The following is a 21,768-nucleotide window of genomic DNA, read 5'->3' as shown; positions in this document are numbered from 1 at the left end:
TGCAATGTCATCTGACGAATGACCACCATAGCAGGAAATGAAGAAAACAACCCAATGCTAATCAGCACAATTTAATTTTGTCACTCAAAAATCAGCCTTTCACTATTTTCGTAACGGAATGCATAATTTATTAAGGCTGTGGATGGTCTGTGTGTCTTTTTTCAGTAAGTGCTTATATGCTGTGTATTTCTTTACATCATTAATACCAAACCATATGCGCCACATTTTGATTTGAGTCTGATGTCGACTGTTTCTTTTTTCTTTTCTTTTAGTAAACCATGGACTCGCCGGTAAAATGAAGATAGTCGAGGAGCCAAACACATTTGGGTACGTTAAGCTAAGACATATCTGTCACAGTGTGCACCTTGTTGACAGTAGTCCCTTCCTGACTGATTTTCTCTGCGTTTGTGTATTTAGGTTGAACAATCCTTTTCTGGCTCAGGGAAGCAGACTACAGCCTAAAGTGACCCCATCTGCAGTGTCTGGTAAAATAGTCTGACATAATTTAAAGCCTAAATTTGATTACATCCTTGTTGTAAAAGGGTTACCAGTAGATGTTGGGAAAGTTATCACGATATTTTCTGTCTCAATTACTGAATTCACGTATCATATCAACACACCGATGTCTTCCTCAAGGCCCCGCACATTTTCATCGGCTTGCTGGGAAGTGCTTCAGTCTCACAGAGTCAACGTAAGTATATTACATCACATATCATGTGAGCACTACATTTAGGTTTTTATTCCCCGTTTCCACTGGCCTAATGCAACGATACTGTTTTGGATGCCGATTGTTTGATACATGCATGTAACATCAAAGTTTCTGGAAAAAACATAACCGGGTATTTGTGTGCCTGGTCATATTGCAGGTACAAATATGAATTCTGTCCATTTCACAACATCACCCAACATGAGCAGTCTTTTAGATGGAATTCCTACAGTGGGATCCTGGGGTAAGATGTGGTTCCCTTACCTTAAATTACCTACACTTACACCTTTATAGCAAATACTAATATGTAAATGATTGGCAATTGGGTTTGTTGTAAAAGCAGCCTTTGTGTGTTCCTAACAGGATCTGGCAGGAGTGGGAAATAGCAAACAACACTTTCACGGGCATGTGGATGAGAGACGGGGATACTTGTGGAACGAGAAACAGGGAGACAAATGTTAGTTTTAAATGGTTAAACTCTTTTCTGGTAGTTATTTAACTAAATTAAGGAGCTCCCACGGCTTCTTTTATCATGTGTTTCTTCTTAAATATAAGACAGATTAAGTAACACTGTAAGGGATAATAATGAATGAAACTCTAAACGGTGAATTCATCAGTTAAATATTTACCTAAAGTCTAGATGCAACATTTGATTTGAAAGTTTTGAACAGTCACCCCAGAGCCATATTAGATGGACAACTCTTCAATTGAAACATCAACTCAAAATCATTGTCATGATTAAATCAACAATATGAACACTAGAAACATGTTTCTTTTCATGTTTCTGCAGGTGATTTTTGTCTGCAGTGCAAGCAGCAAGCTTGCTCAAGTCTCAGAGCCCAGTACTTGTATGTACTCGCTAACCTTTGAGACTCCACTTGTTTGCCATCCACATTCCCTTTTGGGTAAGATAAAAGAACTATCTTACAAAGGCAAGTCAATGTAATAGGGATGTCTTATCATTTGTATGCTCTTTTTAAGTGTACCCGACACTGAGTGAGAAGCTCCAAAGGGAATGGGATGAAGCTGCGCAGGCTCGCTATGAAGGTCTTATTACTGAGCAGGTAAAGACCAGTTTGGCTGATCACTTGCAAGCTGATGAAATGTATAGGTGTACTTAAGGTTCCCCGAGTGATTCGAACACAGACCTACAGTCCTTTGTTCCATTTGCACTGAACATTATACTGTACAGTAACTTACATTTCAAAGCTCAGCCCTACTTTTTCCCCCATTTTTATTCCAGTTTTAGTTAGTCTAATGGTCTTGCCACTAACACACAATGTATATGTTTGCTGCAGGGATACAACAATCTTTTAAGGGATATTTTTGACGACGCTGGCCTCCTGAAGAGCCAAAAAGTGAAGATAAAGCTGCCAGAAGTTTCAGCTGATTCAGAATCACACAACTCTTTACAGAAATGTACAGAGGTTTGTACATTGATGTACTCTTCCAAATAATAGCCTACAAAATAATGTATATTAGTACAATACTGCTTAAAATTTGTGACAGAAATTGTATATTTTCTTAAAGGATTTCCAAAAACAGAGAGAAGAGATTGAGAGACTGCATGCTCTCCTCACTCAACACAATATTACCTTTGATTCAAAGCAAAGTAAGTGAACTGAACTAGACTGTCTTCACCTGTTCAAGTTGTATATAGTGCTAACATTATTTTGTGCAATATCTTTGTCGCAGATGAAGCAAAAGGCACAGCGAGTGCGACAGTTAAGGATCAACACCTACGAGGAGACAATGGCCTTTTGGATCCGCAATAAAACAAATCTCCCAGAGCAAGTCCTCTGCTCCATTTAAAATCACCTGAGTGCATGTGAAGATTTTGCTGATCAATGTTCGTGACACAGACACTCGCTGGACAATATTGCTGTCCCTTATGACGGCACTAAATGTTAATTTAAACAAGTGACACTGAGAAAACCTAACTCAAATGTGGATTAGAAACTTTTGCAGACCTTTTTTTTTTCCCCCAGACACTTTCAAGGACTTTGTCAGTCTTGTTAATAAATACAATTCTGGAAACATATTGAGATCAAGGGGAAAAAGTTTAATGCATTTATGTTTCAACATTTGAGTCTTCAGCAGGTTAACACTTTTTACGATAAAATTAAGTTCCTAAACACTGTTGCAGGTGAAGATTTGTACTGTATTTGGTTGGTGCACTGAAAAACTGGATACCTTTCGCCAGGTAGGAGACACTATGTAAAACATCTATAACAGTATAACTGGATTTATTTTTTTCATGGACAGGACATAAAGCATTTTATGAAATAACTGGTGTTTTTTTTGTGTTTGTGTCAGACCAAAACATAGGATTAACAGATAGGCTTATGGTGTTATTTATGTCTCTGGAATATTAAGTGTACTGTAATTGGTTATTTTTATAAATCCAGGAAGTGATGTCACCAGCCTTAACTTACATATAGAGACTCAGTTGTTTCCCCTGAAAAGTGTATAACCTGAACTAAGAGTCAAAACATACCTTTGTGGTGCAGAAGGCCTACATTCTCTCTGATCCAGCAGCCACAACTGTCAGCTGCTCCTATACAGTACCTACTATATATTTGCTTTGGGCATGGACGAGACGTGAATTATGGGTACAAAAAAGCTTGGCTATATAGATAGTATGTACGACCACACCCACACATGATGAGACAGATTTAGTTTAAGAATAGGTCTACATTAATTCCACAAATAATGTATGAATCGTGAACTGCTGGGCTGGAAAGAAGAGGAGAACTAAAACTGTAAATCATGTTTCTACCTTGAATGGATGAGAAAAGTGACTTCACAGATTATGGGGCTTTGACACGCACAAACATGTCTTGACTACAAACATTCCTGACACTTTGTAACTTAAGCAGTCTCTCAGCATTCTGTTGCATCTTTATCTCTCCTCGTCTGCCCATAATGGCGAAACTGGACTCTTAATTATTTACATTTGGAGCTGGAAAAAGTAGCTTCTGTGTAAAATGAACTTGTAAGATTTCATACTTTAGAAAATTATTTTGGTAACTGATTACTACCAGGCAATGATGCACACAAGCAATGTCAAGAAAAATATAAAAAGTAACCTAGACACATTTAAATATAAAAAAAAATGTGAGCAATACTGGTAATTTAATCAAAACCCATAATTTCCCCTTAAGGACCAGTCCAAAAAACTACATATAAAACAAGTTTTAAACCTAGCTTGAGACCTAGCATGACCTCATTCAGTCCACTGACCAACAAACATGTTTCAGTCTTTTTCTAGTGGGCTTCATTTTGATTGATGATGGTGGGTTCAGGAGAGCAGCTGGATAACTTCTCTGGCTCTGTGCGCCCTCTGCTGGACATCCATGTCCTCTGGTGCTTGTCCCGACTCCTCGACCTGCACTAAGGCCTTCTGCACTGTGATGTCTTTGGCTCCTCCACGAAGCCCCTCCAGGTACTGGAGCAGCACGGAGAACTTCTCATCTGGAATCTGAGAGAGAATATTTTATATGATCGTGTTGCTTGAATCCAGTCGGCTGCCTATTTAGATATTATACCATATAAATAAATGAAAAAAAGTAAGTTATTTGTTATATATATATATATATATATATATATATACACATACATACATACAAAACGGTCAAAAGTTTGGGGTCACTTAGAAATTTCCATTCCACTCCATTACAGACAGGATAACAGCTGAGATCAGTTGCATTGTTTTTTAATCAGGGCAGCAGTTTTCAGATTACATTATGTGCTTACATAATTGCAAAAGGGCTCTCGAAGTGGCTGATCTTTAATGCAATTTCTACATTGCCCATTATCAGCAACCGTTCATCCAATGTTCCAAAGGCCCATTCTGTTTACTAATCTGATATCATTTTAAAAGGCTAACTGAGAAAACATTGGAGAACCCTTTTGCAATTATGTAAGCACATAATGTAATCTGAAAACTGCTGCCCTGGTTAAAAAAACAATGCAACTGATCTCAGCTGGTATTCTGTCTGTAATGGAGTGGAACGGAAATTTATAAGTATGAGTATATAAAATTATAAAAAGGTGGCATGAGAGAGAGCATCTTTAACACTGTAATGAACTTTTCATAGATTCACCTTTCTGTTCTACAAAAGTGTCAACCATGCTGTATTCAAAAATATCTTAAAAATATATTTTATGAATGGAGATTAGAGAGTGGGTGTAACTAACAGGAAGACATCGCTCTGAGGTCAACACCTCCCTCACTCTGTACCTCAGCTGAGAAAAATCCCACATCATCATCATCATCACCACACTGGTTCGTTTTACCTGTTTGGAGTCAAACATGTGCTGCAGTAACCACGTCTGCCTGGTCTTCTGGAACTTCCACTCTGCACGGTTCTCAGCCCAGCTGCAAAGACCAAACCGATGTGAGTTGTAATTACAAGAAAGGTGTTGATTTTTTTGATACCGCAGTTTGTTGTCTGTGTTATTATGCTAGGTTGCTTGATACTGTTCACTGTATTATGTCCTCCCGTATATATAACAAGGGACAGGACCTTGTCCTTGAAGAGGCACTCCAGAGATCTGGTGTCGTAACACAAGAGACAGATTAGAAAAAGAATAGTCAAAATCAAAGTAGTAGAGGCCAAGGTATCCTGAGTTTTAGTCCCTAATATGGGACAGTCTAAATAACACTACACTACTAATACAGCACGCTTTTCACAATGCAACGTGATAAGATCTTTCATAAGACCCTGCCTGTCTGGTAAACACAAACCTCTTTCAAACTCAATACCCCAAGTTAGCAACACAGGCTTTCTATTACAAATGTTTTGTCTCAAGCCGAACTCATCAAGGGTTATTTTTCTCAGACTTTAGAAGGATCCTTCAGAGCCACAGGAGATATTATACAACATTACAAGGTTGTGCTCCTTATGACTGGTATACTGAACTTAATGTGTAAAATCTGACCACACACCACCATCAACAATTACCAAAGAGTTACACATTTGACACATTCTCAACATAAGTAACCAACATAACCAAAGTAGTATTTTGTTTTGAGGGCTATATTGAATTGCATCACATTGTTCAGGTGTTTCCGATTACGTTTTTTGCTGTGAAATGTAATTAAAAGATGGCCAGTTTGTGGACCATTTGTGGTCTTCTGGATCCATATCATGGCTTAAATACCTGAATAGTAAATTGCTGGTTAAGTGGATACTAAGATGGGGTTGTTTTGGACCTGTGGTTACGTATGTAAGAAGTGATGACATCATAGGCAGGAGGCCAACAAGTCGATTCACCTGTCCTGTACTAAATAAGAGTGGCTCTTACCAGGTGAGGTAATCTAAGGCCTGCTGAGGTGCAATGGGTCCAGATGCCTCAGTTTTCGGCAACGTCTCTCCCTCAGCTTTAAGCCTCTTCTTCTCTTCCTTTTTCAGGATCTTCTTCATCTTCCTCTCCAGGACACGCTTCTCCTCGGGACTTAAGTCCTCCTCTCCCTCTAGCTCGTGTGTCCCCTCCGGGCGATGGGGTGGATTGGAAATCTGGAAGTCGCACCAAAGCAAAACAAAGGCTCATGGGAGTTATCTACATTAACAGGCCTTCCTTTGTAGACCCTTATCAAAAACCATTATCCAACATCCCTAAATAACTCCACGTTGATTGAATGGTTAAAAAAAACATAATAACAAAACTGTTTACTTAACGGCCACTTCCTGCCAATTTTCAGTATTTTACAGTTTTCTGGAGTCAGTGCAGAGCTAATACGAGATGCTTAAAATATCTTAAGTTTAATGTACGATATAAAATAAATGTAACATTTTGTTTTGCTACAGACTTAAGAAAGCAAAAACACCTTTTTGAGTTTGAATCACTTCCTGTTGCACTGCAGCTCAGAGGGAGGTTTCCTGTATCTGCAGCTATGGAGGTCAGCATCACAATATACTGTGTTGTGAAGTTTACTGAGGTGTGTGACATCCTTTCAACATTGGAAGCCCTCACAATTCACAGCCACAGCACACGTTTGCACGGTTTAAAAATAACCACCCGTTAAGTCAGTTTTTGCCCAATCGTACAGAGGAGCCACAGTGAACAAAAAATGAATTTCAGTTTCATGACGAGACAACACTACCACAGACATATTTTCCCTTTAACAGGGTGAAATTAATGATCTAACTCTCCATTTGTCTGCAGAATACTTCATGCTTGGTACAACACTTGTTTAAACTTAAGGAATAATAACCAAATTAAAGCCATTTAGCTGCAGTAGCCAGTAACCACGGCACAACTTAAAGACTGTGTTTAACTCTCAGGGGAAGTTAAACAAGGGACGCAGTATGCTCCGATTTAACAGACGTCAGTCTGCACGATGATGAAGAAGAAGAAAAAAAAGAAAAAAAAGAGGGAGGGGAGGAAAAGATTTTGATCACATGGCCACAAAGTCATTCTGAAAGTATGCTGGCAGGGTATTGCCCATAGAAATATAAAAAGTCCTTCACAGTGAGTGGCCGTGTCCATGCAACGAGCATCACTTTCAGAGCTTTGAGTCAATCACCAGTGTCGGGCTGGTGGATACAAAACAGAAGACGAGCGGGTGACGAAAGCAAACATGGTAAGTGGAAACATGTGTTGTTACTGAGTAGGCAGTTCCTCAAAGGAGAGCAGACAAAGACTGGCCAACGGGGACATGTGGTCGTAGAAAAGATTTTAGAAGGCAAACATTCTGACTAAATCGAGTCAAAATGTTTCCTTTCTAAAAATCTAGTCAGCACTGTATATATTTTTTAGAGATCGACAGTAATGACTTCCAGTTAAGTTAAATTTTTAGCTCAACTTTTGAGTTAATTCAGGAAGGAAATGCACAATATGTGGTAAGAGTATGTTTCTGTGAAAACCCAATTTAATGATTCACAGGCTGAGCAATAGTAAACACCGTTGAAAAGGTTTCAGAAACAGCAAATAAATGAGCTTAATTACTCAAACGTGGTTGCTCTTAACAATGCATTTCCACTAGTTTTTTGTGCAGTAAAAGAACAGCTGATTTACAGACACCAGTAATATATAAACATACAAATACTTGTACCCAAAGCACCTGAACTTTGCTAATAGTTCATTCGATTTCTATTCTCCCCGATGAGAGGAAATGCTTGACAAACAGTGGCGGGTGATGCTAAAGAAGACAGGATGTCATCAGTGCATGTTTTCTCTTTTCATTTTCAGTCTAATCAAAGCGTGAACTTGGTGTTGAGCACCACACCTCCATTTTCCAACAATTCCACCATCGTGGACAACACCACCTCCATCATCATGGACACCTCCACCTCAGCAGGCTACACTTCCGCAGCCAATGACATAACCTCCAGGGCAAACTATGTCTACAGTTTCTTGGCGGGGCTGGGCTTCATCGCAGGCTGCTTCCTGCTCTACAGCTTCATCCAGACCTACAGAGCCCAGAGACGGTTGGCCTGGCTCGACTGCCTGCTCTGGGGCTTTTGTGGCCTCCAGCTGCTGCTTCTGCTTCTCTCTCTCTCTCTCCACGCTGTGGCCTACAGACCAAAAGACCTGCATACTACAGGTTTGGGCTGTGCTGCTCTCTCCTTTACCATCAACACAGCCTCTCTGAGTGGCCTGCTGGTCTTAGTGCTCATGGCTTATGTCCTAACCCTGGATCCTCCATCCCACACCGTGCTGAGGAAGCCTTGGGTTTGTGCGGCTCTGGTGATCCTGACTTCTATCCTGATTTCTCTACTGCTGGCTGGCCTTCGTGGATCCAGAGATGGTCTGAATGAAAAAGCCAAGTGTTTTATGGATCCAGCCCAGGCTGGTGAGTCGTATGCAGCAGCTAGGTTGTGCCTGGCTTTTTTGATTCCCTACATCCTTCAACTGGGACTTCTAATAGGTGGCTGCGTCCGGCAGTGGAAATCAAAAGGGCGTTTCCTCTCCGGCTCTGAGGAGGGTCCTGTGTTCCTGACCGTCACCGTGGTCATGTTTTTCTGCCAGCTCTTCTACAGCGTGGCGCTGGTGAGAGGAGCACAACAAGAGAAGAAGGTGCTGAGCCATCATGAGCAGGCGTTTCTGAGCGTGGCTGAGTTTGTACTGTTCTCAGGGAGCAGTGTCAGCCTCCTGCTAGTGCTGCTCATGCACAGGCCGTGTCGAGAGAGTCTCCACGGAGCGTTTAGGCAGCTGAGGGACAGCTGTCGAAGCCCAGGACGCACGCAGCCCAACAGAAACATTATTGCTCCCCACATCGAGATCACAGACACCCTGCAGGACATAGAGTCATAGAGGACAGACTCTCTCATCTAAAACAGAACTCTTCGGATGCCTTCGAAATAAAGACTTTTGCGATCTGATGTATTGGACATATTCTTAATCTAACTTTTAAAATGCTTTCAGTGTTTATTTTTCTCGTAAGTGACTAACTGTTTTGCATGCATGATGTCTCAAAGTTTGCAAAACTATTTTTCAAATTTAATTTTTTTGTACATTTGTATTTTACAAAAAATAAATGGTTTTGCTGTACATCTCCAGAATTGTGCATCATGTACAGTCCTTATAGTCACTGTTGCAATATGTTCACACAGTTGTTATAAATCAACAACTATGAATAGGACCATTAAAAAAGGACTTACTGTTGGTAGTATGTGCAATTTTATCTCTTTAAACTGCTCTTAGACACACCTCTTTTCTCGGAAAAGAGACTGCCATATAGAGAAAAACATTAGGCCAAGGAAAACAAAAGTCTGATTCCAAGTGTAGGCCAACAGTGTCAATGTAATTTATTTTATTATTTCTAAAGCCAGACAAGTGATAATGTGAACTTTCCATCTCCTTTCAAGAAATTGATGGGCACCAGTTCTAGGAATAACTGACCTGCATGGATCACATATTGCATCAGTGCCAACACAGAGTGGCTCAAAACCAGAGACCAGTAGGAAAATGAGTAGAGGAGCTGGTTTGCTTAGGTTTTTTCCATCACATTTAATTTTAGACCTGATTCACACTGTGTAAAATTATAGTAGCAACACAGATCGTATAGGAAAGTCACAAAATAATTTAATGCAAAATGTGATGCATTACATCAATATGGCAAATCACATTTACCAAAAGCAAAGGGGCTGCTAAACAATCTTTTGTGTTTTAAAGAGTCTGAAAAAAAGAAAGAAAAGAAGATTATTTGAGACTATTCCAGTCTGTCCTTCTTCTTGTTTTGTGTAAATAAACTGTCTGTCTATAAAGTTCCAGGACTCCCATATTTATATATTTTAACATTCTACAATCATAGTCTTGTTCGCATTTCACTTGGCGTAAACATTTATGCAATAAAATAAGTCTATATAAACATTCATAGGGGATATTCATTGTGACTTACTGTATTGCTAATAAACTGAAGTGAAGCTGTGATTAAAAAAAACAACAACATTGTTTTCATATTTGGCTGGGGGAAAAAAAAAAATCAAATTTGTGCAAGTAGGTGTGTGCGCACACGCCTGCATTGTGTGTTTGTTGCTGTAGGTAGTGGGTGGCACCACAACACTTCTCTGGATTTACTGTGACACCTGCTTACAAAGTCACCACCATCGGGACAGGGAGGATTAGAAAGACCGCAATGCAGTGCAAGGAAACTCAGGTATTTTTATATGAATCACACATTAATTATATCAAAGCTAACTGCCTATTGTCTTATAATTTTAAATTCTGTTAAAAGTCTGTTAAATGTACCACTAATTTCACCAACAGTTGTTCTAAAGCAACTGTAGCACAACAACGATTAAGATTTTAAAGCATGTCTCTTTTTTTTGTAGAATTGACAGTAGAGAAAAACAAATGAGACTACTAGGCCGCCCCACTATTGCAATTTTGTATCAACAGAAGAACGCATTCACTCTTTATAGCATTCTCTCTTAATCCTAACTCTGAAATAATAAAAAAATAAAAAAAAACGGCAGCCAATCTGTCATTTTAACAGCTACAGCAGAGCTAAAACACATTGATAAACTATGGGGTTTGAAACTGATCTTGTATAATAATCTTGAATAGAATGGTATATAACATTTTGTAAGTGTGGGTATAAACATATAAACAAGAAATATCCGAATTCCTGAGAAGCTGAAAACAAGCTTGACTTACTGCATTTCTCCTCTCTGTACAGAACAAAGAGTGGGCATCACTATACTGTACATCCAAGAAGACCCCGGTTCAGAAAGAGGAAACAGATGACACCACGGTCTCCACTGGGGCTAAACCCTTGGGAAACTAAGCATTATGGCAACTTATTGATTAGCTACTGCTAACACCAGATCAACACTAAAGTGTAATATGGACATGACCATGTACGTGGACTACAGAGTCTTTACTGTTCAGATAAATGACACAAAGGCAGCCGTGTTTGATTTTCTGCAGGCATTTCCAGAGAGTAGTCAACTTTATATTATCAGCCTCTTCCTCTCCAGCCTCTACATTATATTCCTGTTCCCTGTCGGTTTCATCGGGAACATCCTCATCTTAGTGGTCAACCTGTACCACAGGGGCCACTTGACAGCCCCGGACCTCTACTTTGTGAACCTTGCTGTGGCTGACCTCGCCCTTGTGGCCGACTCTCTGATCGAGGTGTTCAACCTGAAGCCAGGCTACTACGACAGGCCCGGCCTCTGCACCTTCATGAACTTTTTTCAGCAGGTCAACATGTACAGCAGTGTCTTCTTCTTAACCTGGATGAGCTTTGACCGCTTTGTCGCACTAACTGGCTTCATTGGTCGCAGCATGCCTCGTGCACGCCTCAGCTGCTGCCTTATCTGGGTGTCTTCAGCGTTACTCACCGTGCTTCCTCTCGCTATAGCTCAAAGGCAACATGCTGGGGAACTCCACTTCTGCTTCGCAAACGTGACCCAGATTCAGTGGCTGGAGGTGATGCTGGGTTTCTTGCTGCCTTTCTGCATCATGGGTCTGTGCTACTGGAAAATAGCACAGGTGCTCCGGCGGAGCAACAGGGGTCATGATGGCCCACAGCAGAGGCCTCGCAGGCAGAAAGCCCTGCGGATGATCTCAGCCGCTGTGTTAGTCTTCTTCATTTGCTGGCTCCCGGAGAATGTGTTTATAAGCGTTCACCTTCTAAGAGGTGACGCAGACAGCGGCACACTGTGGCAGGATTACCCCCTGACAGGTCATGCTGTCAGGCTGGCGGCCTTTTCTAACAGCTGCCTGAACCCGCTCATCTACAGCTTCCTTGGGGAGACCTTTCAGAATAAACTGAGGATCATATGGGCCAAGCTCAGGCACAGGTCAGCCTCAGGAAAATCTATCTCTGTACCAGCGGGAAGCACATGTGGCCATGCAACATGCGACAGACCAAGGCGGTCCACACATTAAAGCTCTAACATCCTTCCAGAAACTGTTCTGTCACCCCCCCTCCCCAAATAAATGCCAACTGCATAATGTAGGTCACACAGATAATAGATCATGTCTGTGCCATCAGTGTAAAGACATTAAGGCACAATGAAAACGCAAGGGCTCCAACTGTTGTGGAAACGCTTGTGTTGAATCACTTATTTAATGTTTATGTATACCATTTATGGGAATTTTTATAGTGTTTTGACAGGGTTAAATCAATTTAAATTTCATCTTTTAAGACATTTCTGATGCCACCTGGATTGAAAAATCAGACCAATGTTTGTCATATAAATGAATTTAGTAATACAAACTCAACTATAAGAATACAATGTCAACTTTCACTAACTTGGCCTCCAAAAACTATAACTTTCAGTTGCTCTAAATTAGGGTTTTCAGCACCTTCAAACACCTTGTTTTTATGACTGGGTTATTACCCAGGAGCATAAAAAAATAGGCAGTCAGAGTTCACAGAAACAGAAGAAAAATTAAAACGCTCTTACCTCACTTTGCTTTGTTTTCTGCGTTTGCTCTGTCCTTTGTTTCTTTTTGTGTTTCTTTTCCTTTTTTCTGTTTTTTATCATCTGCTGTGATTGTCACATGAGGAATCTGTACTGGAGCCTCCTGATTTAAATAAACAATCATGATTTTTAATTCTTTCAGGTTGTGTCATCTAAAACAAGCACATATGTCTATAGGTACAGGTACAAGTCACTGTCCTACTCACCTCTACTTCCATCTTTTTCCTTTTCTTTTTTACTTTAGTGTCCATTTGTTCATGAATCTCGCTGACATTTGAACTCAACTTCTTCCTTTTAGGCGGGTTTGTCAAAGATTTGTCTTTGGCCATTGGATAATATACTCCTACAAACAAAAGCACGAGCATACTAAACAATACGCATACACACACTGTAGTATTAAATGGGCATACAATAAGCCTAAAGGAGGATTAGGGCTTTTGCTTACTTAATTTGCTGTGATAAACATTTCATGACATTGACAGAGAAATACAAGAACATTTTGACCTCAAGTACAACTGATACTCAACACATGTAAACATTTTTCACAGCCAAAAACACGTGTTACGCTGGTTACTGTGGTTTCTACGGCCCCCACATAAAAACGCCATAACCACTAAAACGTGATCATGGACGAAACATGTATCTCATCACATTGTTCTTATATATAAATGTACTTACTTAAACTGCGACAAAACGTGTATAATTCGAGTAAGCAGAGATAGAGCGTGGACCTCAACCGGAAGTGATGTCGTACAGATGAAGCGTGATTGGACGGATATCTCTCTTTGTTTTGTGATTGGTCAATGGGTGAGACCGCTTCAAAGACTCTCGTAGCTATCATATTTTATATACTTTATAAACATTAAGCAAAAAATATGACGGTTTCTTTAAGTGAATGTGGTTTGGAAATATGTTTCAGTAGAAAAATAACACCACAGCATATAAACACATAGAGAACAGTTAATGTAATGTTACAGTGTTAAAACATAAAGCAGCTGGTAACAAAGACTGATATTAAATTACACCAACTACTAGAGTCTGTGCTTCTCAGGCCATATATTTAATATATTAAATATTAACAGTCTATGATATAGACTATGCCACCAAGCCCACCATAAAGAAAAAGAAGCTAGCTAGTCCTCTGCGTTTTAGTGGAACGGTCAAAACTAGTGTTCAACAGCGGCACCGGAAGAAATTCAAGGTTGCAGAATGATTATATGACCTACGAAGGTGCGTTTAATAAGAAAACCTTCAGTTTATTTCGCTTAACGTCGTGTGTCGTAAGATGACCAGTTGTCCGAGATGTCTACAACAGCAGGACGAGTTTTCACCAATCTGACACGCGTTGCTTTCAGACGAGGGATATTGATTCATAAAGCTAACGTTACACCGACTGTGAGGTGAGTGTACATCTTCTTATAGATCCCACGTTGAATGTAATAGTGGTGTGGTTCAATGACTAAGTTTTAACTGTAATGCTACCCTCTAACGTTACTAACCTACAGATATTGTCAAGTAATATGAAATTTAAGCTAGGTGTTATATGTACACTGTTGGGTAGTTTAACCGGGGCGTCATATTTAATGAACTGATTTTGTATGTGAAATCTGAATCTGTCAAGTCTCCAAAATGCAAATACTGAAGCACAAGGACATAACAATTATACATTAGTACAGCACTTGAATAAACATGGAAATTTACTTTCCATTCGTAACTGATGTATTCTTTGTCAGCAGACTGAACGGTGTGCGGTTCCTAACTCTGAGCTCTCAGAGGTTAGCTGAGTCCAGAGATGGCGATAAAGCGGTGAACAATGAACCCATCAAGTTCTCCACCAGTAAAGCCAGTCACCGAACCTGGAAAGTTGACCGCTCCATGGGGAGCCAGTTTCAGCGGCCCTGGTGGAAGGTCCTCCCCATCAGCCTGATATTCACTAGCTTTCTAGTGTGGTGTGCACTGAGAGGAGAGACTAACATTGATGTACAGCTGGAGAGAGAACTCTACGAGCAGTTACCAGGCTTGCTTTCAGACGAACAACCGGAGCAAGCCCAAAATAAATCAAGTTAACAAATGTAAGATTTGTGTATATTTGAGGTTTTATTTATTGTGAAATGTGTCTAGTATTTTAGGCTGTGGCACCAGATTGTCAAAATCCTTAGACCAAGTTTCTTGCAAATGTTCAGTTGTCAACATGTGGAGTAAAGTGGAAACAGTTTGTCTCTGGATGTAAAGTTCAGTTTACTACATGGTACGGACACCTTGCATGCCATGAGGTGTTACTAGTAGGGCCTAATACATGTTTTAATGCTGCCTGACTGGCTTTACTGATTTAAGTTTCATCACTTACACTACAAGCACCAACTTTATTGTAGTAAGGTAAAATACCATATTTATCCTATCTAAAGCATAGACCATTTAGATAAGAAAAAGAAATTCAGGCCAAGAATGAGGTAGCGGAAAGTTTATTTACAGCACAACAAGAAGTCCTGTGACATGCACACACAGGATAACAATGTATGGATTCTAAAATAGTATGCAAACCTGAGAAAGGCAGTGGAATATTGTTTCAGCATTTACAGATATGAAGCTATTCTACAGTGAAATTGACAGTTGGAGAAAGTGAAGAGTGAAATGAAAAAAGTACAAAAAAGGGAAAAAACAAGCCTGAAACTGCAAATTAGGTGGTACACATGCTGGTAATAGTTCCAAGATTTACAAAACAAACCCCAGTCAATCCCACCCACCCCCCCACTAAAAAGATAAAATCCAATGAATCATTTATGCACGCTCCCCTCTAATTCGCCTGGCCAGCTGAATGTCCTTGGGCATGATGGTAACCCTCTTTGCGTGAATAGCACACAGGTTGGTGTCCTCAAACAGTCCAACCAAGTAGGCCTCACTGGCTTCCTACACGAGGAGAAGAAAGCAAAGTTAGAACACTTAAGCGAGCTAGAAGAATGACATGCAAAACAGTAACCAGACATGTAAAAATAAAGTGCTCTCACCTGCAGAGCGCCAATAGCTGCACTCTGGAAACGCAGATCAGTCTTGAAATCTTGAGCTATTTCCCTCACAAGACGCTGGAAAGGCAGCTTCCTGATGAGCAGCTCGGTGGATTTCTGGTACCGACGGATCTCACGCAGAGCAACAGTACCAGGCCTACAACAACAAGTGAACACAATGAAACACTGGGGGAAAACAGATACCCACTGAACACCGTTTGAAATAATGCATGTGTACTGTTACTTGTTTCCTCAGATTTACAATCTGAATAGCCTTGTACACCACTACTAATAAACCTGAGCACATCATGTGTACCTGTATCTGTGAGGTTTCTTCACTCCGCCTGTGGATGGCGCGCTTTTTCTTGCCGCTTTGGTGGCCAATTGCTTCCTAGGCGCCTTTCCTCCGGTGGATTTACGAGCGGTCTGCTTGGTACGAGCCATACTTCACCTGCAGGGCTGAAAACAAAAGATGAAGCCAATAACGAATTACATTTCACACGTAACATTACTGTTCTTAATACGCTACTTTTAAGAGGACCAATTAGCTACTACCCTATTGAAGAAACGTCACTGTAGCAACTTCACAATTGACACTCGGTTATAACTGCTAACATTCTCACATAGAACATACAATTTCCTGATACATTTTTCCAGCAACAATGGTAACGTTACTAGAAACATTTTGTTAGCGGCAACTCAATTTGTGAAGGGACGTTTCTTAATGTGCAGACATGGTATAACCTCTGTCGATACGCCGATGGTTTATTTAAACAAAACAAGCCCATTGCCAACCGCGCCACCATTAAGCTGCGGGATATACACACGTTTCTTTGCTGTCGTTAGCGAGCAATTTTAAACCGATGCAAAATGGCGCCAGCTAGCTACCACTTAACTAGGCTTTAACAATGTCACTAATAAGCCACGATAGTCATCTAAGCCCACTTGATAGGACTATTAAAGTTAAGTAAACCTTAAATTTAAGTTGAATTGTAATAACATGGGTTTCTTTGAAGTGAAGTTTTTACGAGTATCTCAAATGTAGCTAGCTAGCAGTTAGCCGACTGGCTATGGCGCGCGCCGTTTTGTTGTCAAGTGACTGACGAAGTCCAACGTTATATTACCGTTTCTTAACGAAATTAAAGTACACTATATAGTTGATAACGTTAGCCATCAACACCAAATGTGGAAACACAATACTAATAGTTAACGCTCACACTTTACCTTTCTGTGTTTTCTTTCCGGGAAAATAGCGTATCCTCGCTGTGCGTCGGTTGACTATATTGACTGTGGGGGTGTGCAGGAGGTGGTATTTATAGTCTGAGAGGAGCGCCGCTTGAAGTCCCGCCCCTGAGCCAACATGACTGGTCCACAGTCAAATCCCTGAGTGGAGGAAATAAGGAGGATCACTGCCTCTGCATTTAAAGTAGAATGAAACAAGAAGTGCTTTCTTTTAAACGGAGGTGTCGACATAGTTTGAATTCATTCATGAACCCTGAAACTGCATCCTCTTCGTCCGCACAGTGTTGGAATTAGCAATTGGTTCTACATCCTTAGGATTCATCAAATCTCTTAGAGGAGTGCTCACCGAGCTCAAATCCCCTTCTTTTCTTTAAATGAAACGAAAGGGAACAATGCTGTCCTGTTAAACATCAGATACGCTAGTTATGTGTAGAAATGTGTATTTCAGCTTCAATAGGCTAATGAATTGGGAAAAGCGTGTTCAGTGGCAGGCAATAATGGAAAAGGGATAAATCCTATCCAAGATTAACACAGGGCATATTCTGTTCGGGATGCAGTTTTATTTGCACGCCATCAGTCTAGTACAAGACAGCTGTTCATACTTATAATCTGAAAACAAAACAAAGAGAATAACAAAACGTCTCCAAAAAAAACAACTCACCATACCTGTTTTAACCAAAGGAAGGAAACCAACTTCTATTATTCTATTTTGGAAACCAACCATGCATTGTACATCGACAGCATGAGCTCAGCTGCATTAACAAATCTCTGTATACCCACGAATGGTTGAAAAAAAACACAAGGCGTTTTGTAAAGAGTTACAGTACAGAGCACCACAGACCAATTCAGCATCATGCTTCTGATGACAGAACCTAGATGGATCATTCTGTTTCATTCATTTCTGGTGTCCACACTGCTTTCTGAGCTCAACATCTGTTTGGGCAACACCCCGGACTGGTCATTTACATTTACATTTATTTAGAGCACAAACATCCTTTGTGCTTGTGTTCAAAGAGGAGAGTTCAGCTGGAAGCGGATCCAAATATATAAATAGTTTTTTACTTATAGCCTTTATTTACTTCTCATAATGCATATACATATATATACACATTACCACATTCTTTTTTACATTAGTTTTATATGTTTGCAATACTGTCTACACAAATTATATTATATATTTATATTACTTACATTATATTTTATTAGTTTATATTTTTGCCCTATATCTTAACTTTCAGGAGATAAGATTAGATTATATTGCTTTTACGTGTGTTTTTCTTTAAGATTTTCATTGCCAACGAATACTTTTGTTATTGTCGCGCAGATATTGTTGTGCACATAACCATTAAAGAACCTTGAACTTTTGAACCTTGATTGCAGCCTTTTTATGATTGCAATTTTGTTTATCTGGTTTACTGTTGTTGTCATCTTTATATTGCTTACACCTGTTTTTGATTTTATAGTTTCATATCTTCATATATTCTCTCGTACCTCACTTTTGTTTTTTGATTTGGTTTTTACTCAGACTGTAACATTAAGAAATTAAGCCTCATTTTCAAATGACTTGCAATTATTTCCTTGATCCTATTTACCATTTTTCAATGTCTTTGTTTATTTTTCATATATGAAAAACATCAAATCAGTCTATAAGGTCTGCGTATGAATCTTTTTTGTTTGCAGTGATTAAAAACTTATTGTTTTGTTTCCTGCACATGGTCTGGGAGTGTGAACAGGTGCATGAGTTCTGGAATAAAACAACATCAATAATATCTGATGTGATAGGATGTCAAATTCCTACTGACCCGATTGTTTTATTACTTAATGACGACTCTAAATTACACCTGCTTGGGAGACAGAAGAAAATTTGGCTAGCCGGCTCCACCGCAACCAAGAAAATGATAGCTCAACGCTGGCCCCCCCCCCACTCGCTTTGTATACAGTGGTTGGCGTATTTTCTAGACATAGTTATGCTTTTATCTCTACAGCAAGGGTTAACAAAGCCAAATCATCGACTATAGATCTATGGAAAAGCACAGCAGCACAAATATCAGATCTAATGACCTCAGCATCAAAAGAAATAGAGGAGAGTTACCAAGCAAGATTTCTGTTTATTTGTTTGTTTTGTTTTCCTCGAGACCGCAGAGGGTGGGGGGGTGGGAAAACAAAGAAAACGTTGTTTTGTCAAATGAATCCACTCAGTAAACTAGCCTATCTGGGTCATGATGAGAACGCCACCAAGCGGAACGACAGGCGTTGGGGAAATATTACCAGACGGGCCTATTCTCAGGTGACACCGGTGGTAAGTCTGAACACAACATGATTTCACGGAAAGCAAGCAAATAGAAGTATTTTACAAATATTAGCTAAAAACTTGAGCCTGTTCCGCTGAGCATGTCTGTATCCTGAAGCGTCGAGTAAAATAGTTCCGTCTAACAGGCACCTTTCAGTTGAAAACCTGCAACACTGGAAGAATCAGCATGACCGAGCAAAGGCTGCTGTTAATAGGTACATTATAACTGAATTACAAATCTTACACTGTACAAGCTTAAAGCATTTCCTATGAGCCTTGCTGTATGCACTTGTGTGGTCTATTAAGACCGTATTTGAGGAACAAATTGTGGATTTAAATCGTTGGAGTCGGTTTGTATGAAAAATGTCCCCAATTTGACTCAGTTGTGGGCTTAAAATTTCACTGATGTTTGATTATTGTATACATCTGCGTGTATCTGTTAGAATACGTTTGGGGGTAATTAACGCAATTCTAAGTCAATGTAATACCACCAAAGGTCAGTTATCCTAGTGTGTGTGTGTGTGTGTGTGTGTGTGTGTGTGTGTGTGTGTGTGTGTGTGTGTGTGTGTCGTGTTCCTTCAACAGATATTGAACCAAAGTCAAACAGCTCTGCTCCTGTCAACGACAGAGCTGAGAATCCCCTCTGGACTCGCAGTGACAACACCTTTAGATTCAACTTCGTCCCTGACGACTCTCCAGCACTTCAGGAGACAACATCTCCATCATACGAGACCCAACCGGCAGCGAGCCGGATATCCTTTACAAGGCAGGGTTCTGATTTTGCCTTCAACTTTCAAATTCCTCCTGTTCCACCTGTGGAAAACATGGAGACGACAGAGACCCCAGACACTTCCTCTCCAGGCAGCCAACAATGTGTCCAAGAGGAAAAGCCTTCCCCGCTGCAGGAGGTTAACTCTCCTCCTGAGCCGTCAATGCAATCAAAAGCAAAGAAGAAGAAGAAGAAATCTGGAAAGAAAAACCACTCAGATAGCACCGAATCGCAGCAGACGCCTAGTTCAGCTGAGGGGTGTCAAGGAGGCGAGGACACAGAGCTGGTCAGTACGAAATAATTTCCTTTTAAAGTAATCATGGTGGGTTCTGGTTGATTTGATGTCCGAATGTGACTGTGTTTCAGAGTGCAGAGGAGCAGCTGAACAGACAGCTGGACTGGTGCATCGAGCAGCTGGAATTGGGAATAAAGTCCCAGAAGAGTACACCGAAACAGAGTATAAAATTTAATTTCTACATCGTCTGACCTGTTCATACAACATATATGTTTAGGATATGATTACTCAGACCATGTGAAGGCTGGTGTGACCAAAAATATAGTGTACTTTGTCGTATGTAGTATTACAAATGCGTATGTGTAGGGTATACAGCACACATGTTAATAGCATTCTCCGCGCAGAGGAGGAAGCCTCTCGTGCCCTGAAGACTCTACGAAGCTCCAAAGCTCCCCTGGCCAAGAAGAGGCAGGTGATGAGAGCCATGACGGGAGATTACAGGAAGAAAATGGAAGAGGAAAAGAGCAAGCAGTACAAACTCATTCAGAGTGGTGAGTGGGTTGTAGCAGTCAAGTGATTTAAACAGTAAAAATGACTCATGAATTGTAAAAGAAACTTCTAGGTTTGTTAATTGACAGATTTCTCCAATTCCAACAGAAATTGCATCAGGTCAGGTCAAATTTGTGTCAGATTCTCCAAAGAAGTCTGTTTTCCACCGGAGAGCTGACGTCAAAAGCCAGACACCGGCCACAGAGGAGAAGCTGCAGCAAACTGGAGCCCAGGATACACACCTGAGAGCACAGACGCAGGAGGAGACTCCAGCTTTTGTCTTTACTCCCTCAAAGGAGGAGTTTCGCTTCAATTTTCTCTGATTTGTACCCTGAAGACACATTTCACCAAACCTAATGTTGGACTGTGCCTGTGTTTTGTGAGCTGTGAGAAAAACAATCACAACACTTAAAATAACATATTCAAAATCTTGAATTGCTGACTGCTTGTACCATATATCTAAATAAAAGATTTTGTATTTTTGTTAGCATTGAATTTTCTTTTTAAATGCGTGTGTATGTGGGAAATTATAACAATGTTTTCCTCATCAGCAGCTACTACGTTGAGGTCAGGTCAATGCAGGTTTGTTTTTTGGGTGAGGGTCATATAAAAGGTTGCTTGGTAATTATGTCTGTTAATTATGACCTGCTTTATATTCATTTTATACCTGTTAAATACATCTGCTAATTGAGGCAAAAACACGTTTTGTAAACAGTGTCACTTCATCATAGCATAAAAGTACCATACATCGGTGGTTCCTAATCTTTTTGGCTTGTGACCCCTCACGATGAAGCCATGTCTACTTGTGTTCATATTTACAGGTCTTGGTGTGGACAGGAGCTGTGAGCAGTCCAACAAAGTGTGATTTTTTTTTTTTTTTTGGTTTTCAGATTGTTTCATTTGAAGGATTTTTAGAGGCATGAGAAGGTAAAAGTGTCTAGTATTTCAAGTATCTATATTTCTTTTCCAAAGATTTAAAATCTGAAAATAAATAGAAACTGTAACAGATTGTATTTCTTATCCCTGATCTGCTGACTCCTCATATTTTTAAGGGATCCTTTGAGGGGTCCTAACCCCCCAGCTTGGGAAC

At 40.2% G+C, this 21,768-nt stretch overlaps 6 protein-coding genes across 8 annotated transcripts; 4 read left to right on the top strand and 2 right to left on the bottom strand.

The window, feature by feature from the left end:
- Position 1: 1 nt before the first annotated feature.
- Positions 2 to 2,996, top strand: gnptg (N-acetylglucosamine-1-phosphate transferase subunit gamma). Its single transcript, XM_078279456.1, has 11 exons — positions 2 to 164; positions 273 to 327; positions 418 to 485; positions 637 to 691; positions 867 to 950; positions 1,070 to 1,163; positions 1,497 to 1,611; positions 1,688 to 1,770; positions 2,005 to 2,133; positions 2,237 to 2,318; positions 2,402 to 2,996. Exons 1-11 carry the CDS (start codon positions 119 to 121, stop codon positions 2,479 to 2,481), a joined length of 891 nt encoding a protein of 296 aa, XP_078135582.1. The 5' UTR covers positions 2 to 118; the 3' UTR covers positions 2,482 to 2,996.
- Positions 2,748 to 13,447, bottom strand: chlsn (cholesin). Its single transcript, XM_078279455.1, is given in 7 exon segments — positions 2,748 to 4,187; positions 5,006 to 5,087; positions 6,017 to 6,228; positions 12,574 to 12,639; positions 12,641 to 12,694; positions 12,798 to 12,934; positions 13,270 to 13,447. Coding segments are annotated over 7 exon segments (894 nt in total). The 5' UTR covers positions 13,433 to 13,447; the 3' UTR covers positions 2,748 to 4,007.
- LOC144536363 (G-protein coupled estrogen receptor 1-like) lies at positions 6,582 to 12,567 on the top strand. Of its 2 annotated transcripts, XM_078279453.1 has the most exons (3): positions 6,582 to 7,295; positions 7,904 to 10,313; positions 10,836 to 12,567. In XM_078279453.1, exon 3 carries the CDS (start codon positions 11,003 to 11,005, stop codon positions 12,050 to 12,052), a length of 1,050 nt encoding a protein of 349 aa, XP_078135579.1. In that variant the 5' UTR covers positions 6,582 to 7,295; positions 7,904 to 10,313; positions 10,836 to 11,002; the 3' UTR covers positions 12,053 to 12,567. The 2 variants fall into 2 exon arrangements, with proteins under 2 accessions (XP_078135579.1, XP_078135577.1); XM_078279451.1 differs by lacking the exon at positions 10,836 to 12,567 and having other exon boundaries at positions 6,665 to 7,295; positions 7,904 to 9,216.
- A 298-nt stretch (positions 13,448 to 13,745) lies between the features above and the next one.
- uqcc4 (ubiquinol-cytochrome c reductase complex assembly factor 4) lies at positions 13,746 to 14,667 on the top strand. 2 transcript variants are annotated; one of them, XM_078279457.1, is made up of 2 exons: positions 13,746 to 13,991; positions 14,325 to 14,667. In XM_078279457.1, exons 1-2 carry the CDS (start codon positions 13,894 to 13,896, stop codon positions 14,656 to 14,658), a joined length of 432 nt encoding a protein of 143 aa, XP_078135583.1. In that variant the 5' UTR covers positions 13,746 to 13,893; the 3' UTR covers positions 14,659 to 14,667. The 2 variants fall into 2 exon arrangements, with proteins under 2 accessions (XP_078135583.1, XP_078135584.1); XM_078279458.1 differs by having other exon boundaries at positions 13,749 to 13,991; positions 14,328 to 14,667.
- A 370-nt stretch (positions 14,668 to 15,037) lies between these two features.
- h3f3d (H3 histone, family 3D) lies at positions 15,038 to 16,907 on the bottom strand. The gene is made up of 4 exons (XM_078279459.1): positions 16,818 to 16,907; positions 15,910 to 16,052; positions 15,597 to 15,750; positions 15,038 to 15,498 (listed from the first exon to the last, which is right to left on the bottom strand). The coding sequence occupies exons 2-4, from the start codon at positions 16,035 to 16,037 to the stop codon at positions 15,370 to 15,372; spliced, it is 411 nt and encodes a 136-aa protein (XP_078135585.1). The 5' UTR covers positions 16,038 to 16,052; positions 16,818 to 16,907; the 3' UTR covers positions 15,038 to 15,369.
- A 2,209-nt stretch (positions 16,908 to 19,116) lies between these two features.
- On the top strand, positions 19,117 to 21,165 carry c21h8orf33 (chromosome 21 C8orf33 homolog). The gene is made up of 5 exons (XM_078279031.1): positions 19,117 to 19,340; positions 19,711 to 20,180; positions 20,261 to 20,351; positions 20,534 to 20,680; positions 20,787 to 21,165. Exons 1-5 carry the CDS (start codon positions 19,313 to 19,315, stop codon positions 20,999 to 21,001), a joined length of 951 nt encoding a protein of 316 aa, XP_078135157.1. The 5' UTR covers positions 19,117 to 19,312; the 3' UTR covers positions 21,002 to 21,165.
- Positions 21,166 to 21,768: the final 603 nt, after the last annotated feature.

Source organism: Sander vitreus, chromosome 21, assembly GCF_031162955.1.
Source record: "Sander vitreus isolate 19-12246 chromosome 21, sanVit1, whole genome shotgun sequence".
NCBI lineage: Eukaryota > Metazoa > Chordata > Actinopteri > Perciformes > Percidae > Sander > Sander vitreus.
The sequence above is the reverse complement of the archived record's forward strand: the minus strand, read 5'-3'. Positions and strand labels throughout refer to the sequence as shown.

Bases quoted from the DNA above. Each gene is read 5' to 3' on its own strand.
- h3f3d (XM_078279459.1), bottom strand. From the start codon at position 16,037: ATGGCTCGTACCAAGCAGACCGCTCGTAAATCCACCGGAGGAAAGGCG. The intron at 15,751-15,909 runs GTACACATGATG...TTGTTGTTGTAG, and splicing joins AAGAAACCTCACAGATACAG to GCCTGGTACTGTTGCTCTGC. The intron at 15,499-15,596 runs GTGAGAGCACTT...CTCCTCGTGTAG, and splicing joins CAGCTATTGGCGCTCTGCAG to GAAGCCAGTGAGGCCTACTT.
- uqcc4 (XM_078279457.1), top strand. From the start codon at position 13,894: ATGTCTACAACAGCAGGACGAGTTTTCACCAATCTGACACGCGTTGCT. The intron at 13,992-14,324 runs GTGAGTGTACAT...ATTCTTTGTCAG, and splicing joins AACGTTACACCGACTGTGAG to CAGACTGAACGGTGTGCGGT.
- gnptg (XM_078279456.1), top strand. From the start codon at position 119: ATGCATAATTTATTAAGGCTGTGGATGGTCTGTGTGTCTTTTTTCA. The intron at 165-272 runs GTAAGTGCTTAT...CTTTTCTTTTAG, and splicing joins GGTCTGTGTGTCTTTTTTCA to TAAACCATGGACTCGCCGGT. The intron at 951-1,069 runs GTAAGATGTGGT...TGTTCCTAACAG, and splicing joins TCCTACAGTGGGATCCTGGG to GATCTGGCAGGAGTGGGAAA.
- c21h8orf33 (XM_078279031.1), top strand. From the start codon at position 19,313: ATGACCGAGCAAAGGCTGCTGTTAATAG. The intron at 20,181-20,260 runs GTCAGTACGAAA...ACTGTGTTTCAG, and splicing joins GAGGCGAGGACACAGAGCTG to AGTGCAGAGGAGCAGCTGAA. The intron at 20,681-20,786 runs GTGAGTGGGTTG...CAATTCCAACAG, and splicing joins GTACAAACTCATTCAGAGTG to AAATTGCATCAGGTCAGGTC.